This window comes from Hemitrygon akajei, chromosome 30 (assembly GCF_048418815.1).
Source record: "Hemitrygon akajei chromosome 30, sHemAka1.3, whole genome shotgun sequence".
Classification (NCBI taxonomy): Eukaryota; Metazoa; Chordata; class Chondrichthyes; order Myliobatiformes; family Dasyatidae; genus Hemitrygon; species Hemitrygon akajei.
This window is the reverse complement of record NC_133153.1, coordinates 24,411,247-24,437,355: the sequence shown is the minus strand read 5'-3', so window position 1 is coordinate 24,437,355 and position 26,109 is coordinate 24,411,247. Positions and strand designations below refer to the sequence as shown.

The 26,109-nt window shown below is 39.4% G+C and overlaps 1 protein-coding gene across 1 annotated transcript; it reads right to left on the bottom strand.

Moving 5' to 3' along the window:
- Positions 1–19,199: 19,199 nt before the first annotated feature.
- bcl2l10 (BCL2 like 10) lies at positions 19,200–22,523 on the bottom strand. Its single transcript, XM_073033141.1, has 2 exons — positions 21,832–22,523; positions 19,200–19,847 (listed from the first exon to the last, which is right to left on the bottom strand). The coding sequence occupies exons 1-2, from the start codon at positions 22,366–22,368 to the stop codon at positions 19,725–19,727; spliced, it is 660 nt and encodes a 219-aa protein (XP_072889242.1). The 5' UTR covers positions 22,369–22,523; the 3' UTR covers positions 19,200–19,724.
- Between the last annotated feature and the right edge of the window lie 3,586 nt (positions 22,524–26,109).

Genomic DNA, 26,109 nt, shown 5'->3' with positions numbered 1-26,109 from the left:
GCAAATGATCCCCAGTTTGAATCCAGTTGGCTCCTTGCACGTCTTCTGGGTTGAGCACCAAGCTAGCAACTCGGCCTTTAAAAAAAACGGAAATGGCAAAAAATGCAGCCTGATGTGCCACAGGGTGTGAAAAGGAAAAACAATTTCCACTCTATTTATGAGCCTTATTATTTTATACACCTCTATCAGATGTTCCATTTACAGGGAAAGTGCAGTGGAAGTAAACTGATAAAGAACAAGGGCCAAGATGCATTCAAATGAGATATCAAGAGTTCATCTTTAGTGTATAAGGAGTAGCATTCAAGAGTCTTGTAACAGCAGAATAGAAGCTGTCAGAATTGTACAAGACATGAGTTCTTGCTGACCATACCTGGTCCACCCATGGGCAATGGGGATTAAATGAATTTCAGGGAAATACACCCATGTCATGTTACGGTCTTTTTGTAAATTTCCCCTCCTACTATTTACTCATGAGGTTATGCGTTAAGTTTGGAGGGGCTGAGGGTGGGAAGACAGAAAAGGAAATGTCTTTTTAAAAATAAGATGGGTAACTTCTGCAGTCACTGATGACTATTTTGCCTTTAAAAAAGCCAACATAACATTGTGGCAAGAAACAATCACTCCTTGCCAGAATTGCAGCTGTAAGTCCTGTCTTCTATTCTGATAGTACACTCGGTTAGATGGTCTGAATTTGGCTGAAACTTGAATGCAAATGACCTGCAAGTCCAGATCGCTCTGACCTCATATGCAAGGAATACACATCACAATACTGTACAGTAAACCAGTAATGACAGTGAACACTGTGAATATGGATCAGCTTTTTGTTCAACAATGTCAAAGTACATCCTAGTAAACGATGCACTAATCCCATCAAAATGCAAAAATACTTAAATATTGGCACATGTATATTCATTCTGAAATAGCAAATTCCAAACAACTCAATCTGCTAAAGTCCAAATTGTTTTCAGATTTGACAGTACTTCCGTGTCAAACTGAGTTTGATCCTGGAGATTGTGGACTAATTAAGGATAAGGTTACACGAGGACTTGATACAACAATGTCATATGTATGCAGCACAAAAAGTTAAAGAAAAGAAATTTCATCCATGTGACTAGCTGGGAGAGAAAAGAAATGTCCTGGACATTGAAGGCAAACTGGAGTCTACAAACAGGGTCCAGATATGCCACACTTCCATGGTGAATGCTTACTAAACAAAAGGAAAACTCAATTAGGCAAGCAGTAAGAAGCAAATGTGACAATATGTACAATTAGTATATTACTGGTGCATACAAGTGAATTTATTAGATACAGGAGTGGAACCCGGTCTTCTGCTGCCCTAAACCATCCACTTCAAGTTTCAACATATGTACTCAGAGATGCTCTCCTGCACACCCCAGTTGTAACACATGGTTATATGAGTTAATGTCACCTTCCTGTCAGCTTGAAGCAGCCTGGCCATTCTCCTCTGACCTCTCTCATTATTAACAAGGCATTTTCGTCCCCAGGACTGCCGCTCACTGAACGCTGTTTATCGTACTGCTCTCTGTAAACTCTAGTGTTGTGCGTGAAAATCCCAGGAGATTAGCATTTGCTGAGACCCCGTGTGGCAACAACAATCATTCCATGGTCACTTATCACATTTCTTCCTCATTCTGATGTTTGGTCTGACCAACAACTGAATCTCTTGACCATATCTGCATGCTTTTTTTTGCATTGAGTTGCTGCCACATGATTGGCTAATTAGATATTTGCATTAACAAGGTGTACAGATGTACCTAATAGAGTCCATTGAGCGTAGATTACAGATACAGTGGATAATTGGTTCAAATCATTACCCACTTCTCAATGCTTTGTTTTTTTTCTATTTCCATCACAAACTCGTTGCTCATTTTATAATGTTAACTTCCTATATCAATTCCTGAGGTAATTTCTGTGCCTTCACCACTGCCAAGGATATAATTTGACTAACAAATTTTAAAAATAAATGTAGCATACAAATCCATCAGAGGAAACTTGTTAAGCACAAAACTTAAAATATCAACAATATTTTGAAGTCATATTTGGTCAGTAAAAATACAGGCAGTTTAGTTCGTTCCAGTTCACTGTGTCATGTTCAGCTGCATTCTAGAGGTTTTACATAGATCTGAGCTAAAACTAAGACAGAAACATTCTTTACTCATTGCTGAATGCTTTTAGTATCCAGGGTGTTGTACTGATAGCAATTTAGGAAAATACTGCTCAAATATTTCCATTAAGCACAGGAAACAAAGTCCGACTGAAAGACTCCAAGTTCCGGGAGATTTACAACAGGATCAGAGAGTACCAGCACAAATTATTTGAATGAATAAACGTAAAAGCTTTATTAAAAATAGAAAAGCTTGTGTCACTAAGCAAGCACCCGAACCTGAGCAGATAATTTAGGCCAATCCATGAAAAGGACAAGATGAGATACAGTTTGACAAAGACCAAATGCTGGTGCAAAGGTGCTCAGGGGGATAAGGACTATGAAATAAGCTCATTGCCCAGAGCCTGAAGAACTAACAAGTTAAAGGGTCAACATAAAAACTGCATACAGTCACATTCACATTCAAAATCAATTTATTATTAAAGTACATATTAGTTACCATATGCAACCCTGAGTTTCATTTACTTGCAGGCACACTCAATTAACCTATTTTTGAATAATAACCATAATAGAATCGAGAAGACTAGAATATAAAAGCAAGGAGGTAATACTGAGGCTTTATAAGGCACTGGTGAGGCCTCCCCTGGAGTATTGTGATCAGTTTTTGGCCCCTTATCTAAGAAAGGATGTGCTGACATTGGAAAGCGTTCAGAGGACATTCACGAGAATGATTCCGGGAATGAACGGGCTATCGTATGAGGAGCATTTGCTGGCCCTGGGCCTGCACTCACTGGAACTTCGAAGAATGGCAGTTGGGGGAAATCTCATTAAAACCTATCAAATAGGCCTAGATAGAGTGGATGTAGAGAAGATGCTGCCTATAGTGGGAGAGTCTAGGAGCAGCGGGCACAGCCTCAGAATTGAAGTACATCATTAGAATGGAAACGAGGAATTTCTTTAGCCAGAGGGGGTGAATCTGTGGAATTCATTGCCACAGGTGGCTGTGGAGGCCAGGGCATTGAGTGTATTTAAGGTGGAGGTTGATAGGTTCTTGATTAGTCAGGGCTTGAAAAGTTACAGGAAGAAGGCAAGAGAATGGGATTAAGAGGGGAAAATGGATCAGCCATGATGAAATGGCAGAGCAGACTTGATGGGCCAAATGGCCTAATTCTGCTCCTATCACATATGGTCTAGAATAATCATAATTTGTCATATTAAAGCAGCTTTCAGATGGAGCGTTGTTTGTTTAAAATATCCAAACCTCTCAACGTCCAAGACATCAGATTGGTGCATAAATCGTTATGATGTCACGATAACTCATTGGTTTGCCTATATTAAAAGCATATGGAATAATGCAAATTTGTGGAGGGAAGAGGTGATGCAAAAGTGGTAGATGTTATAATGCATTTTTAAATATATACACAGATAAATATCTTCAGAGAGGTTATTGTTAAAGCTTGCTGCTTACATTAGCAGATCCTAAAAATCAACAGGACTTCAAGTTAGAAGTTTTGGTACCTAGTTTGTTGACCTGAGCTGTAATACCACCAGATTTTAGCCGAGCAAAATTATCTTCTTCTGGGCTCCAGCATCGCCAGCTAATTGCATCCAAAATTTACAGCAAAGAAAACAGTAAAAATAGGCAGTACTTCAGTACCATTAGTAACCAACAATACTTATTTTAAAGGATAGGGCACTGAGATGAAAGAACTGTGGAGGGGTAAGTCACAGTTTAGTTTGAGTGATGAATGAATTTTAGTGCAGTTACATATAGAAGTATTGTGGATATTGTCCATGCTGTACAAACCATTTTATGTACAATTGCTCAGTATGCAAATCAAATTGCTTCCACAGTATTCTGTTTATTACTTATGCTTAATTTTAAAAACTAAATCCAAGTATGCATGGTAATTTTCAGAACGATTGCCAAACCATCATTCAGTCTAAAGTATTATCATCTTCAAATAGCTCAGTCCATTACGTCACTCTTGAGAGCATAAAGGCACTTTTTTTAAGTAATCAAGTGTTTCTGAACTTTAAAGCATTATACAAGAAAATATCTTATTGAATAAATTTAGAATGGTTCAAATTCCATTACATGCATTGTGTTAACTCATGATTCATTGATGGCCCCATACACAGCATTCTTTGGGTTAATTTTTTACTTTTCACTGCAAAAGCACAGACAAAAAAAAATCATGGAATATAACCAATAAATGTTAACTAAAACCAATGCCATTTAACCAACCAGAAGTGAAAGTTTGGTGCCTTATCACACATATCTATTTCCCCAGAGGACAGTGGGAATTATATTCAACACAAAGCCACATTCTTTGTTTAGACATTTCCTTTGAAAATGTAGCCACACAGTGGGTTCATTGAAATACAGTGTATTGTATGAAAATCTATTACAGATGGAACTTAGAGGAAAGAAATAAACTGTTGACCCGCCAATGAAGAGTTCTTGTCTTCAAAACCCTTCTGTTATTCTCTATTTAGTATATTTCTCCAGGCTTTTATCTCTGCCAAAACTTTTTTGAATTTTATAACCATGATCCTACAAATGATATAACTGTGCAGCTAAAAAGTTACTGTCACTGAAAGTTTAAAATAATAAACTCAGAACTCCCAAAAACCTTCCCTAGCTCAACCTTGAAATTTGGAATTTTTGCATTTATCCACATTGTCTAAAGATCATCTTAAATATTTTGTACAGCAAATATACAACTGCTTAAAAAGAATCATATGGCAAGATCCACAATTACAGCTCATCTCCCTCTTGTAAATTTCAAATTACTTTCATGTATTACTACATATATATTGGTGCAAATTACAAACTGCAGTTTTCAAACACAAGAAAATGACCAATTGTGCACCACACAATTTCTTGGCTGTAACATGGAGCAAATTAATGATGGGCTGATAAAACTTTGTATTTGGACATGAATGACAATAAAACTGTAAGCTGACAATTTCCACAGTCAAGTAGTAAGTTCCTTTTGCAAAGGCGATTAAGGAATTCATTCAGCCCACGTTCTAAGTGAAGTTCATGGGCACAATAGGCAGGATTTCCCAGAGGCCACCCATTTTAATTCTACTTCCTATTCTGAAATGCTAAGTGCAACAAGGAAGCCACACTCAGGTTGGAAAAGCAACACGTTATATTCCATCTGGGTTATCTCCAACATGGCTGCATGAACATCAATTTCTTGAAATCCTGGTAACTTCTATGCCTCTCTATTTCCATTTGACATTCTGGCTCTCCTCTTACCCCTTTTCTTCTCCTTGCCTACCCATCACCTCCCTCTTATATCCCTCCTCCTCCCCTTTCTCCCATGGTTCATTCTCCTCTCCTATTAGATTCCTTCCTCTTAAGCCTATCACCTCAAACCTTTTCATCTATCTCCACCTGCCAGCTTGTACTCCTTCCCTTCACCTTCTTGTTCTGATTTCATCCCCCTTCCTTTCTAGTCCCAATGAAGGGTCTCTGCCTGAATCGCCTCTTCCATAGATGCTGTCTGATATGCAAAGTTTCTCCAGCATTGTGTGCGTTGCTCTTGCTTTCCAGCTTCTGCAGAACCTTGTCTGTATGAATTCATGATTTGAAGCAGAATACCAGAATTCCAAGCAGTTAATTTAAAGATGCTTTTCTATGCTGGGAAAGAGCAATGAAACCATCTGCACGTAAGTATTTAAATAGCATGCTTTTGTTGCTGTTATTTGTGTAAATAAAAAGCAGCTTTTTTAGCCTGAACACAGCATGCTCATTGCATGTTATTTCACAGATTAAAGACTGCTGGAATCCTACCAGAATTTCAGTATGCACTTTTACTGTAAACATGGCTAAATAGTAAATGTTAACAGTGAAGCATTACACATCAATATGACACCACCTTTAGCCGTTTGTACAGAATAAACATTAGATTTAGAGTGGGTCTTAAGCAGAAGAAAAATAAAGAGAAAAAAAAGTAAATTGCCACTTGATGACAAGACTACCAAATGTAGAAGATTAAAGAGGAAACGTGCAAGCTGCCAGAAATGAAGTTACACAGAGAACAGAGCCTGTATAGCTAGAGGACATTACAGTAATAGGGAAGAGTAAGGATGGATGAGCAATTTATCCAGAAACCAGAACTGATTAACAAGTTAAAGAGCAAATTTGGATAGCATGGAGAGTGGGAAGAAGCAATTGTGAAGACACTAGCTTCCATAAATGGGAAGGCAAGAAGAGAAACCTCGGGGTGATAAAAAGGTCATAGCATGGTCAAAGGCAACAGTGGTTTTATCTTGAAGATGGATCCAGATTTTTCACAAGGGTCTTGAACCTCACACATTAACCTGTATTTACTTCCACAAAGGCTTCCAGATTTGCCAAATGATTTTAGCAGATTCCCAGTTACAATATTCAACTTGAGACACCAGGTTTAAGACTTACATGCAGTTAAATTGGTGGACTGCATTCCACTCAAAATGTTGGGTGGATGAGGAAGTATGTAGTAAATCGTGCCTAAATTCATTACATATACATTTTAAAGAAGCTGCATATTTAAAACTTGATGGTTAAAATGATCAAAGGCATTATTTAGATTGCTCATCCAAAGTCAATTACAAACTCCCAACATCGAACAGAGCTAGGGAAAGATTCCTAATCTATTTGATGCCCAGCACAGATATATACAAAAAGAGTCTAAGTATCTTCATTTCTATTGTACCTATCCAGAATTCAAGATGGCTTTCAGACAGTTCTTATGGAGACTCAACCAAGCTTTCCCCAAGTACCTACCACCCATACAACTCATGGAAGACCTACATTAGTCTGCTGTTGCAGTGCTGATAGTATTTCTGCTGTATGGTAACTTGGTTCATGGCTGTGTTTCTGACTTGCAAACTGTCAGGTTACTAACAGATCTCAGGAATGAAATCTTGCACTAACCTCGGCTGGACATGTAAAGGCAAGTCAACTGAATTGTATATTCGTTAATCAAATGGAATTTGGCAGAGCTCCAATGCCGTTAAAATTCCAAAGCCAAGAGTAAGAAGTCAATAAAAAGGAAGCATGCACCCATTACAAATAGTTAAAACAATACAATGACCATTAGCAGGGGCAAGCAACCAAAGATTTATTTAATTAAGCTGTCATTTATTTCCTCCAGCAGAATGCCGGTTTAGGGGAGAACTTCTGAACTGTGATAGATCAACAACAATAGAAGAACCATGAAACAAGATGAAATTCAAATGCTGCACTTTTGGGTAAGATTAAAATACAAGTTTATCACATCCATATCAGTATGTTACTGTCCAACTAAAATAACATTGGGTGCATTTCAATGTAAAGAGATTTCTGTTTTCCTTCTGTAGACTTACAATTGACAGTTTTAATTCAGAATGGTTTCAAAAAAATTTAAAGCATTGTTCAAGTAGTATCAAGATAAGATTATTGCTTGTAACAATGTTAACAATTTTTTTTTTTACTGTTAATCCCATTATTTGGTCCTTTCAGCCAATTGGTATTTTGGCTCAATGACAAACAGCATTTCCATTAACAGATTCAATCACAAACTTGAACCAGTTGAGTTGATGGTAAAATATACCCAGACAACAATGATTTTGCTTCATGAATACTTTTGGGTGTACCTTATGGATTTTGGGCTGCTGATCATAAAAACCACCATGAAATTTCCTTATCATCTATATTTGTTATTTCAATTCATAATTCAAGTCCATTAAAATGTTACTCACAATGTAAGTTGAAAGGTTTTCTTTCTTATTCAGGCATGCTTAGGCAGGATGGATGCTGCAGGGCAGGGCAGGTTTTAGAAAGGGTATAAAGGCATCACGCACATACTGTTCTATACGTGTTTACATGTATATTGGTTTGCGATCACGTTGAAGACTATGCTTTACGTGCATAGCATATTGTGTGTACTCATTATAATAAAGTAATGTATTTTCAGGAGTATTAGTGTTATCAAAATGTCTTGCCAATGTTAAAACAACCGTGATACTTTGTTACATTTGTAGTGAATATACGCTTAAATTTCAAAAGACGGAGCACGAATCCTCTTATTAAGAAAGCCTAGGAGCTCTACATTGAGTGTAAAATTGGCGGCCAAGACAAAGCCTGGGCTCATCACATTTGTTGTGCAACATGTGCTGTCAATCTTAGAGCTTGGCTCTTAGATACTCGGAAGTCAATGCCGTTCGCTATCCTGATGATATGGTGAGAGCAGAAGGATCATGTGGCAGACTGATACTCCGTCTGACCAGTGTGTTCGGTTTCTTTGTTAAAGCAAGAAATCCATTGAATAACCCAATCTCCCTTCAGCCATGAGACCTGTGCTACATGCTGACAGTCTCCCAATATCGAAATCACCAGAGATACGGGGTCTAGAGGAGGCAGACATAGATGCCATGATGCATGAGCCAGGAATGGAAAACCACACTGATACCAATAGATTTTGAAACCTTTATGTTGAATGAATCTTCTTTGGTAACTCAATACAGGTTAAATGACCTAGTCAGCGACTTGGGTTTGTCAACAGCAAAAGCAGAATTACTGGATTCAAGACTGCAAGGATTGAATCTGTTGTCAGCGGGTGCAAAAATATTTTTGTTGGTTCACAAATCAAACAGGTAATCAATGACAGGCAACTCAAAGAACTTCTAGGAGAACCAGAGAAAAATCACATGGAAGGCATTCAAGGATGTTGTTGAAATTTTTCTTGGCAACTACAGAGCATCAAATTATGTGCAGTTGATTGACAATAATCCTTCAAGCATACAAAATTATGAAGTGGCACATCGCTAAAGATTAATTTTCTACGTTCCCATTTAGACTGCTTCCCTGCAAATCTTGGCACTGTCAGTGCCAATCATGGTGAAAGGATTTACCAGTACATTGTAGTAATGGAGAAATGGTATCAGGGCAACTGGAATCCATCAAAGCTGACTGATCATTGTTGGACAGCTAAGCATGAATCCTCAGAGTAAAACCAAAAATCTCAAAGCATAGTTAGTTCAGTCGAACTATCACAAAGCATCAGCACCGTTATGCAATTAAAAGCATTTATTCAATAAAAGTTAGTTTCTTGTTCCTCCAGATTCCTATGTGACACAAGTAGTCTGAAATTATTTGTCAGCTTCAAGCTCATAACCAGAAAATATTTCTGAGGAAGCAACGCGTTTGGAAAAAAATATGCTGGTCAGTGATATTGGTTGAAAACAAAGTGATTTCAATCCTCCAAAAGAGTCCCAATTGATTCTAAAGCACACAAATGTAACACAGATTGAGAATTTATGCTATTAGAATAAGCTAGTAGTTCAAAATTACTGAACTAATTCAATATAGAGGGAGTTCCAGGGATTGTTAAATTGTTTTTTTAAAGCTAAACCAAAATTTTTATATCATTATGAAGTTAGAGCAAATATATGTTTTTTAAATGCTTTTGTTGAACAAAATTATTTTACTGAAAATACCCAACATATGGTTTCTTGAAAATAGGCACGGAAGGAATTCATTCCTCTACAGTGAAAATTCTACCTTCCACATGGTGTTCTATTTTAAAAAGGCACGGTTTCTCATACCCATATTTCTCTGCAAATACATTCGTAGCTTGTCCTCATGGGTGGATACAAGAGATCACACAAAATTATTTGGAAAAGTCAGGCTGTTTTCAGAGATCCCACTCAATATTTCTCCCTCAAAGATCAATGAAACAAATCAACACATCGTTTGTTTCAATATTTGTAAAAACAATTCTTGTGGGATGTTGGTAATCACAAGTTAATTGTCTATTTTAAATGAGAAGATTGGGGCATAATTAGTTTTATTAAGGAATAGAATTCATCCAGACTGGGGAACTGGGTCTTGCCCAACAGTGTTAGTGCTCTTTACATTTAACCCACTAAGGTGCAACACTTCACATTTGGCAGGGCTAAACTCAAGCTACCATTTCTCCACTCATACTGGCAACTGATCTATATCCTGTTATATTCATGGCCAATCTTCTATGCTACCCACAACACCAATCTTCACACCATCTGCAAACTTACTAACCCACCCATCTACATTTTCATCCAGGTCATTTATATACATCACAAACAGCAGAAATCCCAGTACAGATCCCTGTGGAACACCATTTTCACAGACCTCCAGCTAGAACAAGTCCCTTTGACCACTACACACTCTTCCATGGGCAAGCCACTTCTGAATCCAAATAGCCAATTCACCATGGACGCCATGCATCTTAATTGGATGAGCCTCCCATGAGGAACCTTGTCATACACCTTACCAAAATCCATTTCAACAACATTACTGCTCTATCTTCATTAATCACTGTTACCACTTCATCAAAAAACTCAATCAAGTTAGTAAGATGTGACTTATCCCACACAAAACCACACTGGCTCTCCTGAATTAGTGCATGGTTTTCCAAATGCTCATAAACTACTCCAAAGAATTATCTCCTGTATTTTCCCTACCACTGACATGAGACTTACTTGTCATAGTTTACAGGATTACCCCTGGTTCCCTTCTTGAATAACAGAACAACATTAGCTATTCATCAGTCCTCCGGGACCTCACCTATGGCTATAAAGGACAAAGATATTTGTCAAGGCCCCAGCATCTCTTCTCTTGTCTCTCTCAGTAACCTGGGGTATACCCCATTAGCCCCTGGGGACTTATCCACCTTAATGCTCTTTAAAAGACCCAACAGTACCTCCTCCTTTACCTCAATGCCCTAGTGTATTAATGTGCTAGGCAAAAATCTCCCTTACTCCTCTTTGGTAAATATTGATGCAAAGTACACATTTATGACCTCAACCACATCCTCTGCATCCAGTGTTTCTCCCTTCAGCTTCGAGTGGTCCTGCCCTCTCCCTCTTGCTGTTGATGTATGTATCGAATGGCTTGGAATTCTCTTTAATCCTACTTGCCAAGGATTTTTCATAGCCAGTCCTGGCTTTTTCTTCTTGAGGAAGGGAAGAATTCCCTTCTCGAGTTCTTTTCATTGATGAAAATTCTAAAATGGGAATTTTATTACACAATTAAGACATTATAGCAATTAACTAATAACTACAAAAAATTTAAAAACTATGGAATAAAGATAAATGCCAAAATCAAACTTAAAATACATTAAAAAACATTAATGTCAATAGTACAAAGAACATTCCCAAAAACCCTGAATTTACTGATAGCAGACTTATAACAGCCATTGTCTGAAAACTTTCCACCCAGCTCCAACGATAATGCCAAGAGAATTGAACTGCTTTGAAACTAATGCTCCTGAATGACCATTTATTTCCAGATGAGTATATTTTGCACATTTTCAGTGAGGGATTGTTAAAGTCCACAATGTCAACCAGCCCAAAAGTTTTCATTATTAGCATTTATAACTCGAATCCACAACTTTAAGGTCTTATTGACCATACACAAGAACATTCATTCTGGCTCTGGCAGGGCAGGATTTTTCTGACATGCAACTTCTTACCTTTCATCATACTTAGAAACATAGAACACCTACAGCACAATACAGGCCCTTCGGCCCACAAGGTTGTGCCGAACATGTCCCTACCTTAGAAATTACTAGGCTTACCCATAGCCCTCTATTTTTCTAAGTTCCATGTACCTATCCAAAAGTCTCTTAAAAGACCCTATCGTATCCGCACCCACCACCATTGCCGGCAGCCTATTCCACGCACTCAGCGTAAAAAAAAACTTACCCCGACATCTCCTCTGTACCTATTCCCCAGCACCTTAAACCTGAATCCTCTTGTGGCAACCATTTCAGCCCTGGGAAAAAGCCTCCGACTATCCACATTTCAAATTACTGATCTTCATATCCAAATGAAAAGGGGACCAGGGCATCATTTACAGTGCCTTGTAAAAGTATTTAGCTGTTTTTTTTTCAGAAATGAGTATTACAAGCAGGGTTTTTGATCAATTTAACAGATTTTAAAAAAAATTTGTGGATCATGTGCTTTTTTCATACTAGAACCCAAAAAACAGGGAAAATTGTAATGTATGAAAAATTAAAAATTCAAAAAACTAAAATGTCAGCAGTTCAGAAGCATTCATCCCCCTTTGCTCAGTACTTAGTTGAACCACTTCTCACAGCTATTGCAGCCAGTAGATTTTTTGGACAAGTCTGTATTAGCTTTGCACAATGGAGCAGGATTTGCCCATTTCCCCATGTAAAATTGCTAAAGCTGTGCCAGGCTAGTTGGAGAGCAGCGGTGGATTACAATCTTGAGGTCTTCCCATCGATTGAGTTCAGGTCAGGACTCTGGGCGACTCAAGGGCATCAATTTTCTTCATTTGAAGCCACTCCGTGGTTCTTCTGGCTGTGTACTTTGGGCCGTTGTTCTGCTGAAATATGAACTTCCTCCACAGTTTAAGCTTTCTGGCAGAGGCTAGAATGTTTTTATACAGGATCCCTCTGTGTCTGACAACTTTCCTATACCCATCAATCCTGACCAGATTTCCGGTCCCTGCTAATGAAAAGCATATCCATAGCTTGGTGCTAACTCCACCATGCTTTACACTAGCGATGGTATTATGTGGCTGATGCACAGTATAAGATTTATGCCACATGTACAGCTAGTGTTGAGGCCAAAAGGTTCCACTTCATCCGACTGCAAGGCCTTAGAGATTGTGGAGCAATAAACTTCATCTCCAGTTGCAGCCACTGACCTGCAGCTCATTGAGAGTGACTGTTACCATCACAGTAGCCTCCCATTCTTCTCTGATGATTAAGTTTAGAGGGGCAAACTGACCGAGGTAGTGTGGTTATGATTTCATACTTTTTCCACAATGGATTGCACAGAGTTCTGAGATTATGTTCAGTGACTTTAAGATGGTCTTGTGCCCTTTCCCAGAGTTGTGCTTTTATATTATAATTTCTCTGACTTGTCTTGATTGCTTTTTTGTCTTCATTTTGGTTTGGTTTGGTTTGTTAAAAATCTGCCATACTGTTGGACCTTACAGAGAGAGGGGGTATTTACAGTATTCTTGTGAATTCACTTAAAACAGGTCCTCCAATTTTCTACATCAATAAATGCAGTGAGTTAATATATTGCTACTGAGGAAAGTTAGTGTAGTAATTACAAAGGGCATGAATAATTTTTCAGCCTCAATATTGTTTTTTTAAATTTTTAGTAAATTGTGGCAGGTAAATTTGGAATTTTTCTTTTGATTTGAAATGAAGCAGCGTTTTCAAAAATCCAACTTATATATATTTTAAATTTGAGACATTAAAATGTGAAAGTAGTTGTGTGAGCTGAATACTTTTTCAAGACACTATTTGAATTAGTTTTTTAAATTCCCCACTTCTACCTTGGGCATATCAAATTCACCATTATATGTTCAAGTATAAAGAGCTAGGAAACTGATAAGAGCTAGGAAAATACAAAAGTTTTAATAAACTTTACAATGCAAGAAAATAAAACCCAAGCTTCTGCACAGGCTTCATCTGAGAGTTTCAAAAATCAGTTCCCAACTTTTTGCACAGTCACTTATTCAACCAATCCAACGATCTAATCATTATTAACTTTCCAGTTCTTAACTATTAAAATGTCTTAGACATAGTAGCACCTTCTTCCTAACATCAATTTATAATCTAGTTTTAATGCAAAAGTCTTGACAATATTAAGCTTGTTTAGACATACCCTTGTTGAATCATTTGAAGCCTGCATCAGCCATTACCAAGGCAGTACAACTTGTACCTCATATAGATAAAAATAGCAGTCTTCCATTATCTAAGGAACACAAAGAAAGCTCAACAATATTAAAAATTTGTGGAAAATCTGATTAACCAGTATGACAATCTCCCTCCCTCCTTTAGCATAAATGGACTTGGTTTTCAACTGTTTTACCTTTAATTGTGGCTAAGTTTAAATACAAGATCATGTGGAGATTGGTAAACACTTGCCAATCTCATTCATCCCAAGGCATTTATTATTTGTTTTCACATCACAGTCAAAAGATTTATCAAGGTCTGATCTTAGTTCTCCACATCTAAGCCACAATTTCACATAGCCCCGTTGAATTTTCAGCCTTCCCAATCTTCATATCCAGCTTGAGTCCTAAGCAACATTCATGCAATATCTTCCTTATACTCCTTTTAGTGCCATTATATCCACCACGAAGAGCGGTAGTGAGAACAAAGGATATTGATGTTATTGGGGAAGTGTTTATAGAAGATGAAGTATGACCCCCCCCCTCCACTCTTAATGTAAACTGGATAATTTCACCAAAGTGCGTAATCAGTGGATTCCAAGGATGAGGCGTCCTTGTTTAAGTTCAGAAAAGCAGATCAAAGTACAAACAAGTCACAGACAACTTAAAAAAAAGTATGCCTGATTTCTATTAGCTTAACTGCAAATGGTCACAGGACATCAACCTTCGAAGCCCAAGCAAGACAATTTCTCATATAAACGCTGATATCACCAATGATGTGGGGGTCAGACCCCACTGTCGCAAAAATGAACTAAGTCCAGAGGCAAGGACTGAAATTGGAATTGCTAAAGCTGAAAGACAGCTTTGCTAGATCTAACAACCTAAGTACTTTCATTACTTGTTTTCTTTTAGTTTAAAAAAATGCACACCCTAGCAACAGAAATGCTGATAACTAAAACAAGGAGGTATGTTAGTGCAAAGACTGGGAGAACTGCTTGCATTATGGTCTGAAGGAATCTCAGTTCAAATGCATTATATTTTGCATATCAATTCTACATACCCCAAACCTCACCATTCACACTCCTCACAGTCCTGGCAGAAAATTTATTATTGCTCCAACCTTAAGCCTCTTCAATAAGTGACCAATTAGCAAAATTGCTTTCATAGGTTCCAAGTCATTAGCATGCAAATGATTTATTTTTCTAGATATGGTTTACATGTTTTATAGATTGAACAAGGCCTAATTCTCAGTGACCTTCCAACTTCCAGAAAAGGAAAAAAAAGATTCCTCATTCAAAAGTTAACATAAGACAACAAATAGGGTAAAAACCACAAAAAAACCTCTCCTAAACCAAACTTACTTGATGATAGACAAATAAAAATGTTGGTTTTAAGTACTCATCTTCCCACATGACATTAACCAAGTAGCAGATATCCCATCTCAAAACATTTTTCAGACTTTGCTTCAACTGTTAGTTGTCTCAGATGCCTAACCAAATATTAAGCATGGTATATAAGTATACAAAGATTAGTTGGCTGCAGTTTTTAATTAAAACCAATCCAAAATATAGAAACATAGAACACCTACAGCACAATACAGGCCCTTTGGCCCACAAAGTTGTGCCAAACATGTCCCTATGTCAGAAATTATTAGGCTTACCTAGAGCCCTCTATTTTACCAAGCTCCATGTACCTCTTTAAAGACCCTATCATATCCACCTCCACCACTGTTGCCAGCAGCCCATTCCATGCGCTCACCACTCTGTGTAAATATTTTACCCCTGATATCTCCTCTGTACCTACTCCCCAGCACCTTAAACCTGTGTCCTTTTTAGGCAACCATTATAGCCCTGGGAAAAAGCCTCAGACTATCCACACTATCAATGCCTCTTGTCATCTTATACACCTCTAATCCTCCTTCGCTCCAAGGAGAAAAGGCGGAGTTCACTCATAAGGCATGCTACCAAATCCAGGCGACATCCTTGTAAATCTCCTCTACACCCTTTCTATGGCTTCCACATCCTTGGCCTGTAGCGAGGCAAGCAGAATTAAGCACAGTACTCCAAGTGGGGTCTGACCAGGGTCCTATAGAGCTGCAACATTACCTCTCAGCTCCTAAATTCAATTCCACGATTCATGAAGGCCAATACACCATACGCCTTCTTAACCACAGTCAACCAGTGCAGCTGCTTTGAGCGTCCTATGGACTCGGACCCCAAGATCCCGCTGATCTTCCACACTGCCAAGAGTCTTATCATTAATACTATACTCTGCCATCATATTTGACCTACCAAAATGAACCGCTTCACACTTATCTGGGTTGAACTCCATCTGCCACTTCTCAGTCCAGTTTTGCATTATGTAGTTTAGTAGAGTTTAGCTATTATATGAAATCTGGCAGACAGCAAGTCTTGTATCATTTGTGGGCAATGGATTGTATGGATTGTAGCAAGGCATTCAACAAGGATCCCCCATGGTAGGCCACTCAAGGTCAGGAAGCATGGGATGCAGGGAAACTTAGCTGCATGGATTCAGAATTAGCTTTCCTGTAGAAGGCAGATGGTGGTAGTATTCTGCTTGGAGGCTGGTGACTGATGGTGTTTTATACATATATATATATTCTCCATGGGTTAGTGTGTTCGCAGATGACACCAAGGGTGGTGGTGTTGTGAATAGTGTAGAAGGTTGGCATAGGTTACAATGGAATGTTAATAAGATGCACAGCTGGACTGGCAAGTTGCAGATGGAGTTCAATTCGGCTGTGAAGTGATACACTTTGGAAGGTTAAATTTGAAGGTAGAGTACAGGGTTCATAGTGGTATGGGGAGGGGGGGGAAAGGAGGATCTTGGGGTCCACATGCAAGTTGATGGGTGGTAAGATGTACGGTGTGGTGGCCTTCATCAGTCAATCAGTCAGGGGATTGAGTTCAAGATCCATGATGTAATGTTACATCTCCATTAAATTCTGGTCAGACCACACCTGGCATACAGTGTTCAGTTCTGGTAGTTTCATCTTAGAAGTGATGTGGAAACTTTTCTGAGGAAAGATTCAATAAGTTGGAGCTTTTTAAAAAAAATATATCTGGAGTAAAGGAGGAAGAGAGGTGTACAAGATAACAAGCTTAGATAGAGCACACAACCAGCACCTTTAAGGGGATTATAATTTTTAAATGACTGCAGGAAAGTATTGAGGAATGTCAGAGGTAATTTTTTTTAAAAAAACTGCCAAGTGCATGGATCGCACTTCCAGGGTTCAGGTAGAGGCAGATACAGTGCCAGTACTTAAGGCACATGGATGAAAGAAAGATGGAGGGCTATGTTACATGAGCAGGAAGGGTTGAATTGATTTTGCAGTAGGTTAAGGAGGTCAGCACAACAGTGTTGGCCAAAGGGTCTATATGTTCTATTCCATTGATATTTCAAATTGTGATAACAAAGGTTTTAGCAAAGGAAAGCTGACACATTTTGGATAAAGTTAAGCTGCTGCTTCTAAATTAGTTTCTCTGACCCAGCAATTAAACAATAATAGGTTTCAAATGTTACTTCAAAGTAGTTGAACTTTCAACTGTGCAATAGGGTGGATATACATTATTCAGAATGGAGGCATGACATTTAATGAAAGACATGACAAAGCTGTGGAAACTACGTTCTTTCAAGATCACTTATCCTGACGACATTAACTACACTTTAGTGCACATTCAGTTTGAAAGTTGCCCAATAATATTGCGGGGAAAATTAAAGCTTTACGATTAGTTTCTCCAATGAAATAATATTGATGTTGAAAAATTCCTGAAAACCATTTAGTAAATGGAAATACAAACTGGCTTTCAGAAATAAAATGGCATTCTCTGCTGAATTTTTAAACAGTTCATCTCATGTTCATGGGATCCAACAGCAAAAAACAAATCACAAATTCTTCAATCCACACCATGCAACAATAATTAATACTGGAATGCAAATGATTTATTCTTGTGCAGCCAGTGAAAGTTTCATGTTTCCTCCACTTAATTTAGATGAGAGCAAGTTTAAACACAAAGTCCCACACACATTTATGGTAAAGAACAGCATGTTGATTAGTTATATTGATGTAGGGAACGAGAATAAAAACGACACCAGTAACGTAAATATCTTTCTCCAACATAACACAAGGAACCCAGCCTGGATTTTGTTTCTAAAACATATGTAGATTGAGGGGGTGCAAATATTGATTGTGAAGCCAGATATGACAGATATTTTAAAGAAAATTCAAGTAATTATGTTCTCCGCACCCCCCCAAATCTAGGAAGGTTAAAATAGCTGTAGCATAGAAACCAGTTGAACATGAAATGTGCCCCAGAACAGGTCAACACCCATGATCAGGAAAACAGCAGTAACTGCCAATCATACTTCAACAGGCAAATTAAGCAGATTTGAAATTTTAGATCTTCACAAATGCTGCATTTTTAGTGCTTATTCCAAATCTCTTTCATTGGCTGTGTATTATCAATAAAAACTAGTAATCAAAGTATATTTAGAATAACCAATGATTATTGATATATCATTGATAGTGTACAAAAGAGGATCGATGAGGTGAGATGAAGCGGGGTAGTGGAACTCCGACTAAAACCTAATTGGAAATAGCTAATGAACCCCATGAAACTTCATTAGGACAGAAACAAGCCAGAGCATAAAAATTAAAATAGCCACAACTGTCAATTTACCTACAATTCACAACTAATTATGCCATTTAGTTATAGCATAAAGTTAGAAAGAATACAAAAGCACAAGTAGAAGTCACATGACAAAGATTTTTGTTGATTTTTTCAACATTTCATTTTAAAGAATTGAAAATAATTACTTCAATCAGTAAAATAAAACTGACATGGGTAGAAAGGAAATTAAGAGTATTCAGTATAAAAGTTAAACCAGCTTTGCATTGTTTATGACTTGCTTCTAAATGTTTGGTTAAATTAATAACATTATGCAAAAAAATTTCACTGTCTCCCCCTTCCTTTCTCATTTAAACTACAACATTGGCAATAACATTAAATTGGTACAATTGGAAGCCATCTGAAAATTTGTATGAAGCATTTTCAAAGTTGTAAATGTACAGAGAATCTTTAGTTTTTGATATATTAGCACCCTGATAATGAAAATAGCAGTCTTTTTTGATAGTTTGCTGGGTCCATGTACCATTTTCTGCTGTTACTTTGAAAGCTGTATACTGTGAAAATACACCTTTATCACAAAGATGAAATGATTTACAGTTAATACCAGATGACTGGTATCATTTCAATTCCATTAGAGACACAAGATAAACTAGCACCAGTGGGCTTTTAACTTTTAAGGCAGAATGTGCTTTTCTTACTGGTAAAGTGGATTAAGTTAGAAAAATACAGACAACACTTGTTGCCATAATTAAACAAATTGTAAATTGTTAAGTTTAATTCGGATCAGGGCACATAAGATGGCCTTTGACTACAACACACACATGCACAGACTGCCATGAAACAAAAGCATCCGAAAGAATTGGTTATACATTATTTTGTCATTTACTCCAATGGTTAGTGCAATTTTTGTGTGAATGGGAATACAAGTTTTGCAATTCTTTCCCTCATTGTCTGCACATTAATCCACTATCCATCAAACCTCCTATTATTCAAACCTAATTCTTATTACAATGCCTTTTGAAAACATTACAAGGAAACTTTGTTGTATTGTAGGCAGTATATTAATTTAAAAGTTTGTGTACATTAAACAAACTTAACATTAGCAAACTTCAGACAAAAGTTTGAGATCTCCATGTTGATTTGCTGCTCCGTTCCACATGATGGCAACATCCAAATATATCATAAAAATGGAGATATAAAATTGGAAAACATTGTGCATGAGAAATTTGTATCTTCCAGGATGTTAGCAGCTGTTCATTTGGTTAGATGCAGTCTATCGGACAGCAAGAAGGCAAGCTAACCCAGCTATACCAAAGCCAGCAACCGTTATCAACATATTTCGCACTGTTGATTCTTGCCAGTGCTCTTCCCTGCTGAAGAATCTGAGAAATCCATCCTATAAAAAAAGAGAAAGAACTGATTCCAGTCATTCATTTTTCCAAAGGCAATTTAAAGGTTTAAAAATTGCTTTGCAGGAATATAGAATTGCAATTCCCTTCCAGAGATGCTACAAGGCAAATTGATAAAGCCCAATTATAAATATCAATCCTAGTAAATCCTGATTTTGACCTTACAACCAAACTCACAGGATCAATTCTAACAATACAGCATCTTCCAATTTAATAACCAAATTAAAATAATTGCACCGTCTCTACCATTAATATGATCAGTTACATTTGAATGAAGTATCCCTGGCAGATTACCAGGATGGCTAATAACAGGAAAGAAATATTTTCAAAGCACACAAGCATATTTACTTTTCCCGGGGAAAATATCAATAGATCTCAATTCTATTCTCAACTCCACAGCTTAAAAGGTGAGTGCAACAACTCAATGCAGCAGATTATTTGCATGCTCTAAGATCAGTTTCAAAGCTTATGCAGAAATCAACTCCATTCAGAAAAAAAGGGAAAATGCCAAGCAGCTGTGTTTGCTTCAAGGTCCACACTCAATATCATGCATTGTGTATGAATAAGCCCAGCTGCTGTATTTGTGTATCGTCTGCCAGATGTCTATGTAAATTTGCCCAGCCCATTTCTTTAAGCACTTTATTCACCAATACTTCCAATCCACTTACTGGTACCATATTTTTTTTAAAAAACATCATGCTACATCTACATCCCGTGTCATTTGGATTCAAGTGTTTCCAAGACAGTCTAAATACTCATGCTAAAAAAAGACAATGATCAATACTACAAAGTGTATACACTTTCCCTTGTACTGAATTCAGTTCAAATTTATACACAAAATGCTGGAGGAATCAGAAGGCCAGGCAGTATCTATGGAAAACAGTAAACAGTTGACACTTCAGGCTGCGACCTGTCACCAGGACTCTCTGCCACAGATGCTGTCTGGCCTGGTGAGCTCCCCCCAGCACTTTGTGTATTACTATCATTTCCAGCATCTGCAAATTTTCTCGTTTTTGAAGTTTAAAGTTATTATTTCATAATCTCAAAATTTCTGGTATGTAACTTGTCAACATACAGATCTTACTTTATGACCCAGAACAGATAAAAAAAAAAAAAAAATTTTCCTCTGGCATCTTACCAAATTAAGATTCTTCCCATATATAGGATTATAATCATGACTAACATGACTAAAGGGTATTGAGAAATGCAACACACCTTGACATGTTTTAATCAATCAGGTTAAATAAAGCCTGTTTTCATAAAGGACTAGGCTAACTTTATACTTATGACTAGCATCATATTTACCAATACAACAGCACTGCAATTTTAAAGAATTTGAGAAATGTAACATGCTTTACATTTTTTTCTTAAAAATCATGAGCAGCTTAGATAAAGCTTCCATTCATAAAAAGGCAAGGTGAGGAAATACCAGGCAACAGGAGTCAGATTCTAAATAAACCGCTTCAGTCTGGTTATTAATGCCTTGGTTGCCATAATCACACCCAGTACTCCATCGGGACCTTGATGTTGAAATGCTAAGAGAGTGTACAAAGCACGGAGACGGATATTTAAAAAATCTTTGGGTCTACTGGCTTACACAATTTAGCTGCAAGTGTATACCCTGCTTAAGACATCAGCACTTGCCAACTCAACACTAGTCACCAGGGATAGGCGAGAAAACACATTTTAAGCCTTCAACTTGCCTTTGTTCATACCCTAATTTTCCATGAGCTCGATCAGGAGGACGGAAAAGCAAAACACGACCAATGCTCATTGCTTGTATTGAGAAGCAATGCAGAATTGTCCGTAAGCCCTCTCCAGATCACAACCCAAGGGAAGGAGCTGAGATGGGTCCATTTTCCGGGCTCCTGGAAGGGAACAGCCGGGGGTGGATTAAGGGAAGGGGCGGGGGCTCGCGTACAAATGCGGTAAGCGGGTGCAAGGTCAAGCCCTGGCCCCCCATTCTCTTACCCAGCCTCCGTTCTGCTCGATCCACTCTCGCCTCTCCTTGCCCAGGTAGTTGGCCACACTCTCCGCCAGCGTGTCCAGTGGGCCCGGCCCAGCCTCGGGGCACATGACGAGGCCCGAGTCCCTGAGGTGACGGCACAGCACGCCGGCGAAGGCGAAGATGCTCACCACCCGGCCCCAGTTCATCTTCTCGTCGGCCGACATCTCCTCCACTACCCGGCGCAGGAAGCTGGCCGCCACAACCGCAGTGTCCTCGGCCGCCACCACCACCGCCGCCTCTCCCACGGGCCCGGCCGCCCCGCTCCGCGACCTGGCGTAGACCCGCAGGCCGTTATCCAAGCGGCTCTTCATGTTGCTGAAGGCGGTCTGGTGCTGCTCCACCATCTGGTCGGCGACTTTGCGCAGGGTGCGAGCCGCCTTGTTGGGCGGCCTCTGCTCCCGGCTCGGGCTCAGGCAGTGCTGCAGGTAATCCTCGGCCAACACCAGCGTCTGCTCCCTCAGGCAGCCGTGCATCCTCTCCGCCGTGTCCGAGTCAGGCATTGGCTCCGGCGCTCACACCCTCCGACTCCAGCCGCTTCCCCTCGCACCCGCGCTGCTGTTGCCCCAGTAACGGCCGCCGGTCCCGACTGCTCGCGCTCCTCTGACCCTTCCCCCGCCCTAGCGACACTCACATTTCCTCTGCGCAACCGGTCCCTTTAATTAAACCCCGCCCCACTGTGACGTCATCCACCAGCCGGGCAAGGTCCTCCGCCGCGCAACGGGTCCGGTTCCGGGTCCTACCCGGTCGCACTCCCCCCCTCCCCCGCACAGTGCCTGGCTCGCCCACCTTGCGTGCTCCGGTCCAATTCCCTTCCCACTGATACTGCTGGATTTAATCCTGCTGGTTGTGCGCCGCTCCAGTTAGCAGCGAACCTGCCGTCTCCTGTGCCCACTGCGCAGTTCTCACCCGTGTCACCCACCCACCCACAAGTCCTCAAGGGCCCAAGATCCCAAAGTGTCCACCCCCTCTTCTATCAATTCTCAGTCCGCGGGGTCCGCGCAATGTCAACATTTCTCTCTTTCGCTACCCAATTGTCACCGCATAAGGGTTCATAAAATGCCACACACTTCCCCCCCCCCCCCACCTTGACTCATCACGTAGCAACCCTCACAATGGCATGTACTCACACCTTAATTACACAAGTCCTTTCCTCTCGCAGGTGCTGCTGGACCAGAGCTCTGCCAGCAGATGGTTTATTGCTCAAGATTCCGGCATCTGCAATCTCTTGTGTCTCATCATTCAACAACCCAGAAAATGCTATCCATTTCCTCCACCCCTCCCAGCAACATACTCTCTTTCCAGGATCACACAATTCCATGCATTCCTACCCCAGTTCTCAATCCTGCAAAGATCTACACTCTGCTATGTATCCCCACACCCCAAACTCAACACTAACTGACCACGCTGCAACCCAATTCTCACTGCTTAAGGAGATCCTTCTTCAGATTTTTGTTTATGATAGACTGCTTGAAGATGAACACAAATATAATTTCAGACCACTTGTATCATGTAGGAATTTGGAGAAACGAGAAATTAACTTTTATTGAATATAATGCATTTTAATACATAATGGTGCTGATGCTCTGCAATAGTTCAACTGAGCTAAAAATGTTTTGTTGATTATTTTTATTTGTACTCAGTGCCCGAGGCCCTCAAGTGTCCAACAATAATCAGCCAGCATTGACAGATTCCAGTTGCCCTAATACTGTTTCTCCATGACCACGTCTGGGAGAAGCCTTTCACCGCGCTCGTCACTGACAATGCCAAAATTCGCAGCAAAGAAGTCTAAATTGGGAAACAGAAAATGAATCTTTAGTGACATGTTGCATGTCATGGTTTTGTAAGCTTGAAGCATGTTGTCAACCAGCTGTGCATAGTTTGGTGCTCTGTAGTTGCCAAGAAAATTTTCAACAACATCCTGAATGCCTTCCATGTGATTTTCTATGGTCCCATTAGAAGTTCTTCCAATTGCCTGTCTTTGATGACCTATCTGATTTGTGGATCAACAAAGATGCCTTCCTTAGTCTTGGCATCAGTTATTCTGACTTGAATTATGAATTGAAATAACAAATATAGGCAATTTTTAAAAAATGGTGTGTGATTGGGAAATCTCTTGGCGATTTTCTCCCCAACATCCAAAAGATCCACCAAAAAGTATTCAGGAAACAAGATCTTTGTCCAGTGTACTTCTCAGTCTCCAAATGACCAACATAATGCCATGCATTCCCTGCCTCATTAGTCAACTCTCATCACCACAAAGATTCACTGCTATACTGGTCCATACAATTAATCGATACAAGTACTGGCCCCCTTCCTGTTTTCCCTTTTTATCTCATACTTCAGATACAACATTGAGTCATGTCATCTGCAGAAATTCTCTGATGACTGAATAATAGTTGGGTGTATAAAGGAAGGACGGGAGGATGACTACAGGGCCTTGGTGGAGGACTTTGTCAAATGCTACAAGCTGAATCATTGACAGCTCAACATCAGTAAGACATTGGAAATGATGATGGACTTTAGGAAGACTAAGCCTGCTCTGCTCCCTGTTGCTATTGATGGTGAGGATGTGGATGTGGTGAGGACCTATAAGCACCTGGGAGTGCACCTGGGTGACAGACTTGAGCGAAGCACCAACTCAGAGGCTGTGTCCAAAAAGGGCCAGAGTCACCTCTATTTCATGAAGAGACTGGGGTCCTCTGGAGTGTGCAGGCCTCTCCACATGTTCTACCAGTCTGTTGTCGCCAGTACAATCTTCTATGCAGTGGTAATGGCGGGTGATGCCAACAGGCTCAACAAACTGGTTAGAAAGGCTGGCTCTGTTATAGGAGTCAAACTGGACCCACTGGGGGCTGTGGTAGAACAAAGGACCCTCTGGAAAATCCTGGCAATTCTGGACAATGTTTCTCACCCTCTGCATGCCGCCTTGGCTGAACAGAGGATCACTTTTATTAATAGACTAAGACAACCACATTGCTCTGATGAGCGCAATATGAGGTCATTCTCACCCTTGGCCACTAGGCTCTATAATGTCAACCTATAGCCAGGGAAATGATGACACCCCCCCCCCCCCCCCTCCTGTTAGACTGTTTGAGGTAACTTCGTTTTTTTATTCTTTCTTACTTCTCTTCTAATATTTATGTATCTGTGCACTTGTAATGCTACTATGACACTGTAATTTTCTTTGGGATTAATAAAGTATCTATCTATCTAGACCTTTTCTGTATACCCTTCAGCAAGCAACAAAGGCTGGACTTCCATGTGGTACAGAGAGAGGGCGCTATACGGTCAGTGGCAGTATCATTCCGATTAAATGTTAAACTAAAGCCCCACCTGCTGCCTCAAGGGTTTCAAAAGACGCCATGCACCAAGAAATTCTCATTATGTTGCAAATAATTGGGAAGATCAGCAGGAATTGTCACTAACTGTTGCATTCTGACAAGAAGCCTGGACTGTCAATGTTAGATACCCGATCAGCAACTTCTGAGGTCGAGCTGATTTGCAAATCGTATGGGTTTGGCTTCTCATTTCCTTCTTTTTTCAAAGTAGCGTTTGTTAAAACCGTTGTCCAGATGAAGATTCAAGATTGTTTTATGTCATTTCCCATGCACAAGCGTAAAGGAGAACAAAATAATTGTTACTCCAGATCTGATGCAGCACAAAAAAACCTGTCAGATAAAGAACAAAATAATAAGAAAACACAATAGATGTAAATACATATACATATAAATAAATAAATAGCAAATACAGAGTGATTTTATGTTCATAAAGTGACACTAGCTACTACAGGAGTGTCTATGCATAGGTGATTCTGACAGGAAATGGTAGTGGTATGGTGGGGTGTCTTAGAGGATGGAGGTGTTTGTTCATCAGTCTTATTGTTTAGGAAGAAGATTTAGTTACATAAGTTCAGGTAAAGGCCAGTGGAACAGAAGATCTGTCATATTCCACAACAGACTAGATCCCATTATATCAAATTATGGCCTGTACAGCATCATTGAAAGTGACTTTAAATTGTAACACTATAATTTCAGTTTGTTAAATGCATGAATTTGTTACGGGGAGAACCTTTCTAGTCTACTTCCTTATTGTTTATTGGGTTAAGGTGGAAGGCAGAAGGGTTTAAATTACTTCTCTTGGGAATTAAGGAAATCCCTCAGATTTAAATGATTATTTTCATTATATTTTAATCCAGCCAGGACACAGAGAGAAATCTAGAATTGGACAGAGCATCAGTACTT